A 14,051-nucleotide genomic window follows, 5' to 3' on the forward strand; every position below is an offset into this window, starting at 1 on the left:
CATTGTTGGATAATGAGCTGTTCCATAAATATGAATTTTTAACGTAACTGAAGTTTAACCCATTTTAAACACCACAGCTTTAAAAAAGAACTATTCAGAACTATTTGTTTCTGATGATAAAACATACATTCATGGTGGAAAACCTGGAAAATATAGAGAAATGCAGAAGGAAGTGATAAAAGCAGTTGTAATCCCATCAACCCTAGATATAGACTCCTAATATTTGATTTATTCCACCCCCTTTGATTCATATAATACCTGTTTCCATATTACTCTATGTTGATAGTATTGATGTTACAGTATATTCTATGATCAATTCCTATGGCATGAGATATTCCGCAAAAGTGTTTTTTGTCTGTGTTCCATCATATGATGGAAATTGATCATAGAATATCCATAATTTATTCAGCTGTTCTATTTTTTGTATGTCTAGTTCGTTTTGTTAGTTTTTAATGGTAATCCTTCAAAATGTATTGCACCCTGTCTTAGTAAATTAAGCAATCTATGTATATTTTTGTTAATGACATTTCAAATGCCCTTAGTGTTATGTGTGTCATTTGTAGTTCTTCTCTTACCACTTTTCCCCCTATCGTGAGTCTGTAGCAGCAGCCTCCTGCTTTACTTGTTATACCTGTTAAAGTATTTCATATATAATTTTAAGTTAAGGGCCACAGGATACCTCCTCTAGGATTCACATTGGGGCCTGTATACAGGTAATAAGTGCAAAAGCAGAATCAGTTTGATCAAAAGCTATTACAAAACAGAAGACTTAGTTTTTCCTTAAGTTTTTATTGTTGACCATTAAACAACCTTGGTGAGTTAATTTCTTTAATAATAATAATATATTTGAGAAACTTCTTTGGTGGTCCAGTGGTAAAGAATCCATCTTGCAATGCAAGGGACTAAGATCCCACATGCTGTGGGGCAACTAAGCCCATGTGCCACAAATACTGAATCCACGTGCCTCAATTAGAGAAGAGAAAACCCACACACCACAACTGGAGAGAAGTCCGTGCACTGCAAGGAAAGATCCCACGTGCTGCAACTGAGATCCAATGCAGCCAAAAATAAAATAAATAAATAAAATATTTTAAAAAATAATAATAAATTTTTTTAAAAGTTACTTTTAAAAAAATAATAATATATTTGTAACAGGGAGGAGTGAAGGTTATAATAAGCATGCAGATTTTGTCACGCTCCTTCAGGAAACATATTGTGTTATTGTCTGATAAAAGGAATTTCAGGTGTGTAACTTTTATAAGAAGTGCATTGTCAAGGATGTTGTTTGTTTTTATCCAAGTTGGAATACATGGAAGAATAGATATTTTAAATTGAGAAATGATTGCTTTATTATTTATCCCATGGTAACACTACTGATTATTTAGGAAAAAACTTTACCTAGAGAAATATATTTCTCACTGTAGACTTTAAACTGTGTTTTAAATCATGTATTTATTGCTTCATAGTTTATATTTTTAAATTGTATATATTTAAAATTATATACTTAATGACTTAATATATGTTAATGCACATTATTTATTCTTTTTAAAATATTTTGCAGCTATGACTGGTTCCAAACAGACGCTTTAGTCACCATCGTCATATATACTAAACAGAAGGTAAACACGTTTAAAATGAGAAAAAAAAAATACTCAGTGAATGTTAGCTATATGCAGATACTTTCCTAAGAACTCTTGTATTAACTTACAGCAACTCTATGAGGTAGATCCTTTTGTTACCCCTATTTTACAGAAAAGGAAATGGAAATTACGTAATTTACCTGAAGTCACACAGTAAGTGGCAGATCTAGCATTTTGAACCCAGGCAGGCTGGCTCCATAGTATATGCTCTGAACAACCATGCCATTGCATCTTAGGAAAAAAATAGACGAGGAGGTATTTTATATGCTCTTCTGTTTGTTTTTAAGCATGGATAACAGCAGTGAGGGTCCCAGTGTAACTTTCATAAGAACTAATTTCCTGCACATAAATTGGAATTCAAGAGACAGGAGAGACTGTACTGCTGTGGCTTGGTATGCTTATTAATGGGGTTTAGATGCCCTCTGGAAACAAAAATTAAGGAGTTAATTCATTCACTAAGTATTTATTGAACCCCTGCTTCATTTTCGACACTGTCATAGAATTCAGGAATCTAATGATGGGCCAGGTTCACAGAGACTGAGCTCTCACCAGGCTTACAGTCCAGCTGGGAGATCAGACAAATAAGCAGGCAATTTACAACATCTCCAGACACATCCTCCAGCAGCTGGCAAGGTTCCCACACTTGAGGAACCACTGAGTTTTAAAGACAAGTTCTGGCAGCTAGGGATTTGAGAGTTCATGCTACTTCTGTAGTAGCAGGGCCACATCTGAGCTGGTGAGTTCCTCCTACTCCTGCAGCAGCAATTGATGGTTCTGCAGGAGTGAACAGCCTCTGCCTGAAAGAGCCAAAAGGCCCAGAGACACTGCCTGCCCCACGTTCCGCTTCCTCTTGTTCTTGTCTCCTCACCAAGTGGTCTGGAACCAAGAGGGCAAGGCCTAGGGAGGCTGGGGTCTGTCTGCTCCCATTGGTGATATCAGTGAAGCACAGATGATGGATGATTAGCGGAAAAGGGAAGGTTTCTACGTGGAATAATGTGTTCAGTGTATGGTGTAAATGATAGGTACCAAAATAACTTGCACCAAAGCTATGTAGAAATTAGAGACATCTAAAAATTTTAGTAAATTTATTTTTATTTTTTTGATAAGCTGAGCTTAAGAGGTCGTGTTATTTGCCCAGTGTCTCATAATGGTGAAAAGATAAAAACGAACACAGATACCTTGGCTTCTTGTCTGCTTCTAATTTTTTTTCCAAATTATTTATCCAACAAATATTTGAGCACCAGCTTGGTGCTGAGCAGTATTCTGAAGACAGTCCCTTATGCTTAGAGCTTAAAGATGAGTGGGTAAGGTAGACATTAAGCATAGACAAATGCATAGTTAAAATTGTGATACATGCTTTGAAGGAGAAGAACTGGGTTGTATGAGAGCGAAAAACAGGAGTAATGTGTATTTAGCTCGTGGGTTCTGTAAGTAAGTACCATATCAACTTCCACTGATCAGCTTAAAAGTATAGTGATGGGAGTTTGGAAAAAAGTTTACTTTTTAATCTTTCTCTTTTCAATTTTTGTTTAAGGATATCAGTTTAGACTCAGTAATAGTTGATCATCGGGGTGAATCCTTTAGAGCAGAGACAGTTATCAAGGATTTTTCTTATCTTGTACATATTGGTAAGTACTTTATTCTATATTAATGGAAACAACTTTCGTTTCCTTTAAGTATAGTCGTAACTGGTGTAGAGTCTTGGTAACTGTAATATTTTCTCTGCTGCTGTCATTTTGGTTTGTCATTTTTTGATCAGTTTTTTTCTGTTATTTCTTTATACTAAGGAAAGCTCTAGCAAATAGCAGTACAACCTCACTTTTCCCAAGTTTAAACAATTAGATGCAATCAAAATCAGTAATAATATGAAATACTTGTTGGCCCAGCTTTGTTAAGATTCTGTCACTTAATACCTACAAACAAATCTCTGGAGGCCTGCCTGTCATGTGCTCCTGCTGTGCAGATATCACCAGCCGCTGTTCCATTGGCCTGTCTCTTGCCAGCTAGGTCTAGGGAAGTCAGAGGCTACGCCAAAGCAGCCTGGGCTGCAGGATTGTACTGCACCCCTCAGCTGCCTGTCCCTTCATGGCTAAAGACCTACCATACAATCCACTTCTGTCTGTTTTGAGAGGTTACAGATCTATCAGGAGAAGGAAATTAGGACTAAAATCTGGAATCAAGGTAGCAGATTCTTAATCCATTTCTCACCCGTAATGACTCTAGGATTTCATCCTTTTCTCCCTTTAAGAAGGTGATGTTATTCTAGTTAGAAGGCAGACCCAAAACAAACCAAAATAGCAAGAAGAAAACTGTATTTTAAGCACACATTGTTATGTAAAGAACATTTACATTTACTTTTGCAAAACAGAGACTGAAGTTCTCCAGGCCTCAGCTGACTCGGATTCTGCTCACAGCTTTACTACTTTAATGAAGGACCTTTAGTACTGAATTTGTTTGGAGTTGATAAGTGTTTTTTCTTTATTTTCCCCCCATTCATTAGATTAATCAACCTCAAATCTTTTTTTTTTAAATAGCAAATTATTTATAAAGTGATGCTGGAAAATGCAATTGGAAACCCATAGACAAACGGTGATATATGAGAGTTAAATTAAAAACTGAAGGAAAGAATCCACCAAGTTAAGTTTCAGGAAAGATTAATTTGAGCATCAACGCATTAATAAAACATCTTTGGGAAAATGAGTAGTGCCTGTCAACCTCAAATCTTAAACATTTCTTCTAGAAATACATCCTGTACTATTTTTTGTTAGCATAAGATCTAATATATATTGCCTTTTAGGGAGAGTTTTAACCAAAAACTCAGATGTCTAGAAAACTGTACATTGTTCATTAGTTCTGTCATGATTTTTCTTTTTCTGTGTCGGCATTTCTTACGTTTCAGATACTTTATGGCTAGTTTTTTTCACACTGTAGTTAACTATCTAGCACACATATAAAAAAATAAATAAAAATTCCATAGTCAAAAATGTGGAACTCCTGGTTGCTAATATTAGATCGGAAGGACTAAAATAATGCAGAATTGTAAATTCCACATAACTGTATTAACACAGTGAACTTCAGAGCAGATGTTTGTAAAACTACTTCTTGTATTCTCCCCTTCTGGAATGTAAGTTCCATAAGAGCAGGGATTTTTCCCTTTTACTAACTGTGGTAACCATAACACCTAGGAAGTACATAACACACAGAGATGCTCAAAAATATTTTTTCAATAACTGAATGAACATTCAACTCAGAGAACAGTAAGAAAGGAAAAACTGAGCTAGACGCAGGCCCGGCCTGTATTCACACACGCACGTGTAGGCCCTGGAGCACGTGTGCTTCACGTGCTGCCTCTCTCCCTGCCCTGCTCCGTTCTTGATTTGTAGTGTTGTCAGTCTGGGGCCATCCTTGGGCCAGTGTGCGTTACCCACTTGTGGGCCATTGTGTATTGACTCTTTAATTAATGGGGAGAGAAATGGAAAAATTGAAGAAATATATTTAAGTAATTTGTTTCAAAGTATTGTATACAACATTTTGGTTGTGTTCAGTTTCTTTCATTTGGTTTCTAAGGATATGTTTGAAAAATTTGAAGTAGTGCATGAAAGAACCAAATAAATGATCTTATATGGTGTTTGTAGACCATAGGTGTTGAAGTTGGATCTTAACTGAAAAAAAATTTTTTTTTCCTCCAGCCCTAAGTCATGAGATTCAGGAAGATTTTTCTGGTAAGGTACCAAAATTAATGTATGTACGTACATATACACACACATATACATACATACATGGGAGGGAAGGGACAGCATTTGTCTTATTATTCATATGTATTTTTTCATGTTGCAGAACAAGGATCTGATGTTTTCTATATAAACCCGTACATTAATTTTTAAATGTACTCTTTTCTCTCTGATTTCAGTTCCCCCCACCCCCTTTTTCTTTCCCCTTTTTCATTTCATCTCTTTGCCCTTTCCTTTTCCTCTCCTTAGAAAGAAAATTCCTGTCTCCGTTCTAACTTCCAGCCCTACTCCTGACATGCAGCTTGTAGAAATATTTAAATATATACACCAATTTTTCTTAGGTATTTATATTTAAATATTTAATGTTGACAGGGCATATTAAATTATGAATATTGCTGCATATAAATACATAATGTGGATTTTACACAACTGTTTAACAATAGAAGACTCATCAGAGAATGTTTCTTTCTTGTTTTTCTTTAGCTTTATTGAGATATAATTGACAAAATTACAATATATTTAAAGATTTAAAGTGTGCAATGTGATGGTTTGATAAAGGTATACATTGTGAAAAGATTCACACAATCAATGCACCCATCACCTCACGTATTTACCTTTGTGTGTGTGTATATGGACCTAAGTTCTGTTGTCTTCACAAATTTCAGTTATACAAGGCAGTGTCATCAAGTACAGTCACCATGTTATACATTAGATCCTCAGACCTTATTGATCCTGTAGCTGAAAGTTTGTACTCTTTTATCACTCTCTGTCTGTTCCATCACCTTCCCCACCCCCCCCCCCCCCCAGTTCCCCAACTCTTGGCACTGTTTTGCTGCTCTCTGTTTCTATGAGTTTGACTTTTTTTTTATTAATTCCACATATGAATGATACCATGCAATATTTGTCTTCTCTGTCTTATTTCACTTAATGTAATGCCCTCTAGGTTTATCAAAGGTTGTTGCAAATGGCAGGATTTCCTTCTTTTTTTTTTAAGGCTGAATAATATTCCATTCCATATATATATATATACACACACATACATATATATACACACACACATATATATACACACATACATACATACATACATATATATGTGGTTTCTTGTTTTAAAGTACTGTCAAAGTACCTTATGCTGGTTCTGTACCTTCCCTTTTCTGTATACCATAGTAAGTTCTGTAAATTGTATAAATTAAGCTCTTTAAAGTCAAGGACTTTTTATGTTTGTTAAGCTTCAAATCAGTACTCATTGAATTGAATTAATTTGACTAATCTATCTTTAAAAGTTGTTTAATTGCTACTGAATTATGTGTTTACAGTGAGGAAGGATGGATTACTTCTAAAGACAAAAAGAAATATACTTTAGATCTTTAAAAGCACATTCAACTCATAAAATTTTATGTCTTTTTGGTTTTAAAAGTTTTTTTTTATTATTATACTCATGTATTCTAAATTATTTTAAACATTCAAAAATAAAAAGATATGGGGGCTTCCTAGGTGGCGCAGTGGTTAAGAATCCGCCTGCCAATGCAGAGGTCACGGATTTGATCCCAGCTCCAGGAAGATCCCACATGCCGTGGAGCAACTAAGCCCGTGTGCCAAAAAATTAAAAAAAAAAATAAAAAGATAATCTAAAAGATTTTTAATTATCAAAGATTGACATGAACTTTATAGGGACTCATTCTCCTGGAGTTTTTTCTCTGTTTATTAGGCTCAATATTGGTTTACTGAATTCACTCAGAAGAACCCCTCAGATCCCAAGACATGTTAAAAGGGTATAAATTAAATTTGTTTTTATGGATCCAGTCAGTGGCTAATTTGTATCTTTAAGATTTTGGGTTTTTTTTTTTTAAGCTATGTGTTAATTAGTTGCCATGGCTGTATTTGAGCTTGTATGAAAACTAGCATTCTGTATTAGTTTGACCCTTGATAAATTAATTTGAAAGAAGTTAATCTGAATCTAAAATAAATTAAACTGATTTAACATCAAATAAGGCATAAAAAATTTTGATGAACATGTACACAAAACTTTATTTACCTCACTGTTGCTCAGTGTCATTCGTGTCAGATTGGGACATGTGGGTTGTTTGAGAAAGATTGGTTTAAAAATAAAATCTTATATTTAGTATCAATGAATACAAATGGAATTTATCTTCTTTTCAGTGCGAGTTGTTGAGAATGTGGGAAAAATAGAGATTGTCCTGAAGAAAGCAGAGAATATTTCTTGGAAATGCCTTGGTCATCCCCTGGAGAATCATAACTCACTTATTCCAAAGAAAGATACAGGTAGGCTATGCTATTGTTTTGAGTGCTGGGTTCGTGAAAATGTGTCAGTGGCTCAGTTGTCTTAGAGTTTGGAAGGCCACTTGCAATGAGCCTTGTATCTCTCTAAGGAGTTGAAAAGGGATATTGTGTCTGTTATCATCCTTTTAAAAAAAAAAAAACAGATTAAATTTCTGACTCTGCTATCTAATATTTAGGCATAACAGGGTCATTAAGTAATGATACCTAAATGGAAAAGCCCACTCAGACTGTTGTCCAACCATTTACTCCTTCAGTTTTTTTTTTTTTTAATAAAAGGTACATAAACAAGTTAAGTTTATGCCTTGTAGGCACGTCTAATTTTTTTCTGTTAGAGAAGGCACATTTATTGTCTCTCTGCTTATCTAAACCAGTTTCCGGGTTTACTCCTAAAGGATGATAAACATTCATTTCCGTCTTTTATTTTTTAAAGCTTTTTATGTAACTATAACATATTTATAGGCAAAGGTGCATATTACAAGTGTTCTATTTGAATTTTGACGAAGTGAACACACTCCATATTTTCTCTTTGGAAATTGGTAGGATTTGCCTCCTGTTCCAAGTGTTTTGAAATTTCACAGTTTGATGTACTTTAATGGGGGGGTCTGTTTTCAATTTTTGTGCCGAATATTCATCCTTTACACGAATCTTTCCATTAGGGAAACTTAAGACCTTTGGGTCTGGGAAATACTGATTTTTCATCTTTCCATGGTCTGTTTTTACTTTCTAGAAATATTCTTATTTTAAGACTTCTTAACCAGTTCTCTAATTATCTTGTCTTTTCTCTCTCATTTTCAGTTTTGTCCTTTTGTTCTACTTTTGGGGAGATTTCTTCAGCTGTGTCTTCCAGCTCTGCTGTTGAGTTACTCATTTCTGCTCTCATATTTTTAATTTCAGAGAACTCTTTTGGTTTTCTTAAATAGAAATTAAATTAATCTCTGTTTAAAAACTTTTTTTTTAGCATCCTATTTATTATCTTCTCTTTTCAAGAATTACTGATAGTGTTTGAGAGTTTTTGTCTCCCTGTGTAGCCTGTATTCCTACAGTTTTTTGTTTTGGTCTGTCTTTCATATTAGATGCTTTCTTTGAATGTCTGCTGATCCTTGACTATGTGCTCGTATTTCAGGGTGGAAGTGCAAAAGCTGATTGGAAACTGTGCGTGTTGGTGTGGCTTTTTGGCAGTAATATTCACTATGTGGCTGGATCATTTCTTAGGGAAAAGTCTGATGCCAGTATTTTGTCAGTCTCAAGAGTCAACAGTCTTCTACTTTGCACCAGCTTTTCAGAAATTAAATGAGAAAAGAAGGCTGGGGTATCTGTAAACTTAATTTCCTTTTTTTTTTTTTTTGCCCACTATGCTATATTAGTCTTCCAAGGCTGCTGTAAAAAAGTACCGCAGAGTTGGTGGCCTAACAACAGAAAGCTATTTTCTCACAGTCTGAAGGCTAAAAGTCTGAGACGGAAGTGCTGATAGGGTTGACTTCTGAGATCCCTCCTTGGCTTATAGATGGCTGTCTTCGCGTGGTCTTCCCTCTGTGTGTGTCTGTGTCCCTGTTCCCTCTTCTTATAAGAACGTCAGTAATATTGGATTAGGGACCACCCTAATGACCTCATTTTAACTTGCTTTTTAAAATATCCTGTCTCCAAATACAGTCATATTCTGGGATACTGGGGGTTACAACTTTAACGTTGAAAATTGAGGTGGACACAGTTCAGCCTGTAACATATATCCAATCTAGAGACTCTTTGTTTTGCCCTCTATGGAGAGAGCAAAATTCTGATATTTTGCCAGAGTAGGAGAGGATCAGTCACTTGGCTGTGTGAAGTAGGGGAGGACTTCAGAAGGCAGGGGAGGGGGCACCTAGGCTTCTTAAATGAACTTTCTTCCAGAGAGTGGTTTTAGCTCTGCCTTCCCTCTGATTCCAGAGATACTTGTTTCTGCCAATTTCTGAGCCTTAAAGGGATCTTATATTACAGATGGATTGATTAGGGTTTAGCTTTACAGTCTACTGAGTCAATTACCACTCATCTCTTTGTTTTGTCAGCTCCAGACTTTTGTTACTTTTTTCTTATTTCCCTTCTTTCTGTCCTTTCAGGCTAGGCCTTAAAAAAAACAACTACACCCACAGAACAAAAACATCTTTGCTGTCATTTTAGGGAGGAATTAGAAGAAACTAACTGCATGTATTCAGTTTACCATCTTTAAATATTTAAAATTATAAAAATATATTTGTGGATTATATTTTCATTTTCAAAGAAGTATCAGGTAGCTGTATTTTGAGTACATATTATGTGTAGAAGGCTATTTTAGGTACTATGGTACAAAACAAGTAAAAGGCATCAGAAATTATTTTCCCAGGTGGAAGAAAGAACATACACAAACATGAGACTCAAAAATACTTGTATCAAGGAATAGGCCAGTGAGAGCAAGTTACATAGTGCAAACTTGAATGTATTCTAAGGTAACCCTTTGATTATTTTAGGGTTAAGGTAATCCTAAAGAACAAATACAGATGAATTTGACCTTGAATGACTCTCCATGAATGAAGGAGGTAAATTTCAAGAAATGCTTTGAAAGTGGCTTTAAAAAAAAACCCCAAATTATGAAGGGCTTTCCAGGTATCACTACTGGGTACTTATTGTGCCAGACCTTTTGCAGGTGGTAGAGAAAGAAAATGTAAGTCATGTGTGGGAAAGGTCAGATGGATTCATTTTCCCAGAGCAGGAGGTCTCAACTGTGTGTTATAGGTAGGGAGAGAGAACATAAAGCAATAACAGCATGATGTAGCAGATCAGAAGAAAATAGGTAAAAGATAATGAGAAGGAAAAGAGATTATTAACGTAAAATCTGTTGCCCTGATATTTTCTGACTATGTAGTTATTGGAAAATCATAGCAAACCAGATAAAAGCTAAGTCCTAGAAATAAATGATACTGAGAACCAAGGCTGACCTCCATTTAGAAATAGAAGGAACATTGCTCTGGTATTCTTCCCTATAATTTCCTGAGACTTTCCATGAACTCTTTCATCCCTGCCATGAACCACCGTAGTCTGCTTTAGCTCTCTTGTCTGAAATTGGAGCCATGCCTGTATTTTTCAGTGAATTAGATTTTCCACTTTGGAAAATGACTCAGAGTTTAGAGGATTTTTTTAAAAATTTGACGGAATTAGCGTAGATAATTTCTTCTTTGTCCTTTCTCTTCCTTAAATCATGACAAAAACAATAGGTTATTTTCTGTACTAGCAAAGCTGATAATTACATCATCAGAGTATTATGATTAATTTGCTGTCAGTAGCTTTAAATGTTCAGTCTATCACGTGGTTCCTAGGTTTTCAATGTGTATTACTAAAATTATCAATTTGTATGATATTAGCATGCTGGCTTCCTTTTACAAAAATTTCTAAGTTAAAAAATTGAAGTTTGAAAATAAACGTGTAAGTTGAAGACTTTTAATGCAATACCTTCTCATGTCAAATCTAGAATTTACTTACACAAAAGATTCAAATATAGCAAGGAACATAATCAGAGAATGGAAACTACTTCATTTTTACCATTAATACAGACGTAATATTTAGTAAATTAAATTGTATGAGTAGAACCAGACTACCATTTGTAACTTGGGCTCTTCCAATTATTTTCTTCTTCCCAAAGATGAAGAGATGAAGATTATGAGTGAGTAGGTTTGTGTGTGTGTGTGTGTGTGTGATGACTAGAGAACTTGTCTATTAAGAGTCAGAAACTAATAGATAATTGGGTTGCTATTTCTGTATCCAACCTAAATGTTTATTTTAATTGTGATTGCCCTTAATATAGGGACTTAGATCACCAGACGAAAGTAGTTTTACAGATTTGCCAACAAGCAACTCAGTAAATGAATATTGGGATACAAGATTATAAACAAGATTTTAAAAACTTGTGTCATAATTTTGATATGTCAGCAGCTATTTATAAACCGTTAGGTTAAATATCTATAGACTCTATAACTGTCTTTATAATTCAAGTTGAACTGTATGAAATCAGATGTTTATTTTTTGCCTAGGAAAGTGGCAGTTTCGCCTGATTTGAACTATACTGTCATCAGCGCTTCCTAACTGCTAACACCACACGCACACGCACAGAAGTATCGTCTGTACTTGTAACTGTGCTTGTCAACACCCTGTGAATAGTCGTTTAATTGAGGCTTCCTGCAGGGCCTGTGATTCTACAGGCAAGCTGTTTGCTGCCACAGTGAACAACTGCTCTTCTTGCAGGTGTAGAAAGAGCCACCCTCACCCCTCCCCAACCCTTCCTTGCCTGTGCGTGGAATGTTTCTCTGCTGCCTAAAACAAGCATTCAGAATTACTGGAAAAGAAAAAAATATTCTAATAGCAAATAGGAACTTCACTGTGCTTTGTTCTCTTAAATTGTCTGCGTGGCCCGGCAGGTGTAAAGTTGTTGCTTGCACAGTAACTGTAAGATGCTTTGGCATTTTGCTATCTTTTTCTCATTTCTAGCAGGATGGCCTGAATAGGAAGAAACACAGAACAGATGGGGCAGGCTGTAATTGAGTGAGAAATTATTTACTCTATTAAAAGATAGAATAGAAGAATTTTGAAAACTTAGAATTCAGGCAGTGCGGGCACTTCAGTGTATAATGTTGGCTGAATTATTAGTTAAGGAACTGAGGAAAAGTGATAAGCACAGAAATGTTGAAATCTAGTGACAGCCTTGCTCAGTGATGTGGGCCCTGTTGAATCTAGTCTTGGAGAAAGGGCTTCCTGTCTCCTAGCTTAATGCTAATGTTTAACTCTACAAAATCCTCACTTTGAAAGAAAGATTCAGCTCACTTCAGTCTAGGTGAGGTAGAGACCCGAATTATAGGTATATTTTTAATAGTAATAGATAGAAAAGGAATCTATGCTTTATTGTCAATTTACTAATACTGTTTCATTAAGTTTTACCCTGGCAGATGGAAGAATGTGTGCAAAGTGCCCATACACACTTACCATTCTAGTGTTCGAACGTGTGTTATGAACACATTCTTATTCACACATGCAAGAGTGGTTTGGGTGAGAATAATAAAACTATACTACTAGAGGTTAAGTGGAAGCCTTATCAAAATTAGTGAAAAGGTTCAATAATTTTTAAAAACAGCAAAATAAATGCAATTATGTAATACTTTAAAAAGTGTGTACTAACTAAACTGTTGTTGCTTCAGCATAGGAAGGTATTCTGATGTCTTCAAGAGCTTGAGTTATTTTATCCATAGTCAAAAATGTTAGGTATTTGTATAGTTCTTGGAAATAGTTTATTTTCAAGTGTTCTGCAGACCTCCGCTCTCCCAGCTGAGCTATCGAAGGCCCCACTTGTTCTCGAGTGTTTTGAACATCATCCCTGCACACATGGTCATTGCTCATCAAGGTCACTGTCTTGGCAGAAAGAGAGAGCTAGCAAGGCTACAGCAGGCTGAGCCCTGCTGTATGAACTGTGGCAGATTCTGTAAAGGAAAAACTCAGATTTTTCTTTCCTGTGTAGGAGAAAACTTACTTCCTCCCTACTGTCTTTCTCTCTTGTGTGTCTCCTTCACTAACTATTAATGCTTCACTTCTGACACTTCTGGTCCCAAATACGTGGAGGATTTTCTCCACGGCAAGCAACTCTTTGCGATACCAGCTTGTGTCCTACAATTTAACTCAGTTCTGACACTGTCTACCTGGAGACACCATCAGATCCCACAGGTTAAGGGCTCAGTCCCACATGATCCCTCCCCACCAGCACTTCAGACGCTAGTGGCAAGCCCAGGTTACCACCTCTCCTTCTGACCACCCGGCTCTCCTTCTGACCAAGACCCCTTCCCTGGGCTTGATTAAGTTGCTAGAGTAGCTCACAGAACTCAGGGAAACAATTTGTGTTTACTGGTTTATTAAAGGATATGATAAAAGGTACAGATGAATATCCAGATGGAAGAGATGCAGAGGGTGAGAGAGGGTCTGGGAGGGTCCTGAGCACAGGAACTTCTGTCCCTGGGGAGTTGAGGTCTGTCATCCTCCCAGTGTTGCTGTGTTTACCCACCTGGAAGCTCTTCAGACCCCCTGCTATTGGGATTTTATGGAGGTTCCTCATGTAGGCATGACCAGTTATTAACTTTATTTCCGGCCCCTCCCCCCTCTCCAGAAGGTGGGGCGTGGGGCTGGAAATTCTAAACTACTAATCATAGCTCGGTCTTCCTGGTGACCAGCTCTCATCCAGGTGCCCACCCAGAGTCACCTCATGAGAACAAAAGATGTTCCTCGTTCTCTTATTACTTAGGAATTTACGAGAGTATTAGGAATCCCGTGTTAGAGGTGAGGGTCAAAGACAAATATAGTGGTCTCCCCTTTATTTATGGTGTTGCTTTCT

General features: G+C 36.3%; 1 protein-coding gene across 2 annotated transcripts in view; it reads left to right on the forward strand.

Annotated features, from left to right (window-relative positions):
- LOC130855523 (cytochrome b5 reductase 4) overlaps positions 1-14,051 on the forward strand; it is an 81,215-nt gene that overhangs the window by 44,789 nt on the left and 22,375 nt on the right. For both annotated transcript variants that reach the window (XR_009054329.1, XM_057739253.1), the window contains exons 7-10: positions 1,562-1,619; positions 3,175-3,268; positions 5,330-5,362; positions 7,535-7,657. Coding sequence is in view for 1 of the 2 variants with exons in the window: in XM_057739253.1 (XP_057595236.1) it covers positions 1,562-1,619; positions 3,175-3,268; positions 5,330-5,362; positions 7,535-7,657 (308 nt within the window). In the remaining variant the exon portion in view is untranslated. The remainder of the gene's footprint in view (positions 1-1,561; positions 1,620-3,174; positions 3,269-5,329; positions 5,363-7,534; positions 7,658-14,051) is intronic.

Source organism: Hippopotamus amphibius, chromosome 6, assembly GCF_030028045.1.
Source record: "Hippopotamus amphibius kiboko isolate mHipAmp2 chromosome 6, mHipAmp2.hap2, whole genome shotgun sequence".
Classification (NCBI taxonomy): domain Eukaryota; kingdom Metazoa; phylum Chordata; class Mammalia; order Artiodactyla; family Hippopotamidae; genus Hippopotamus; species Hippopotamus amphibius.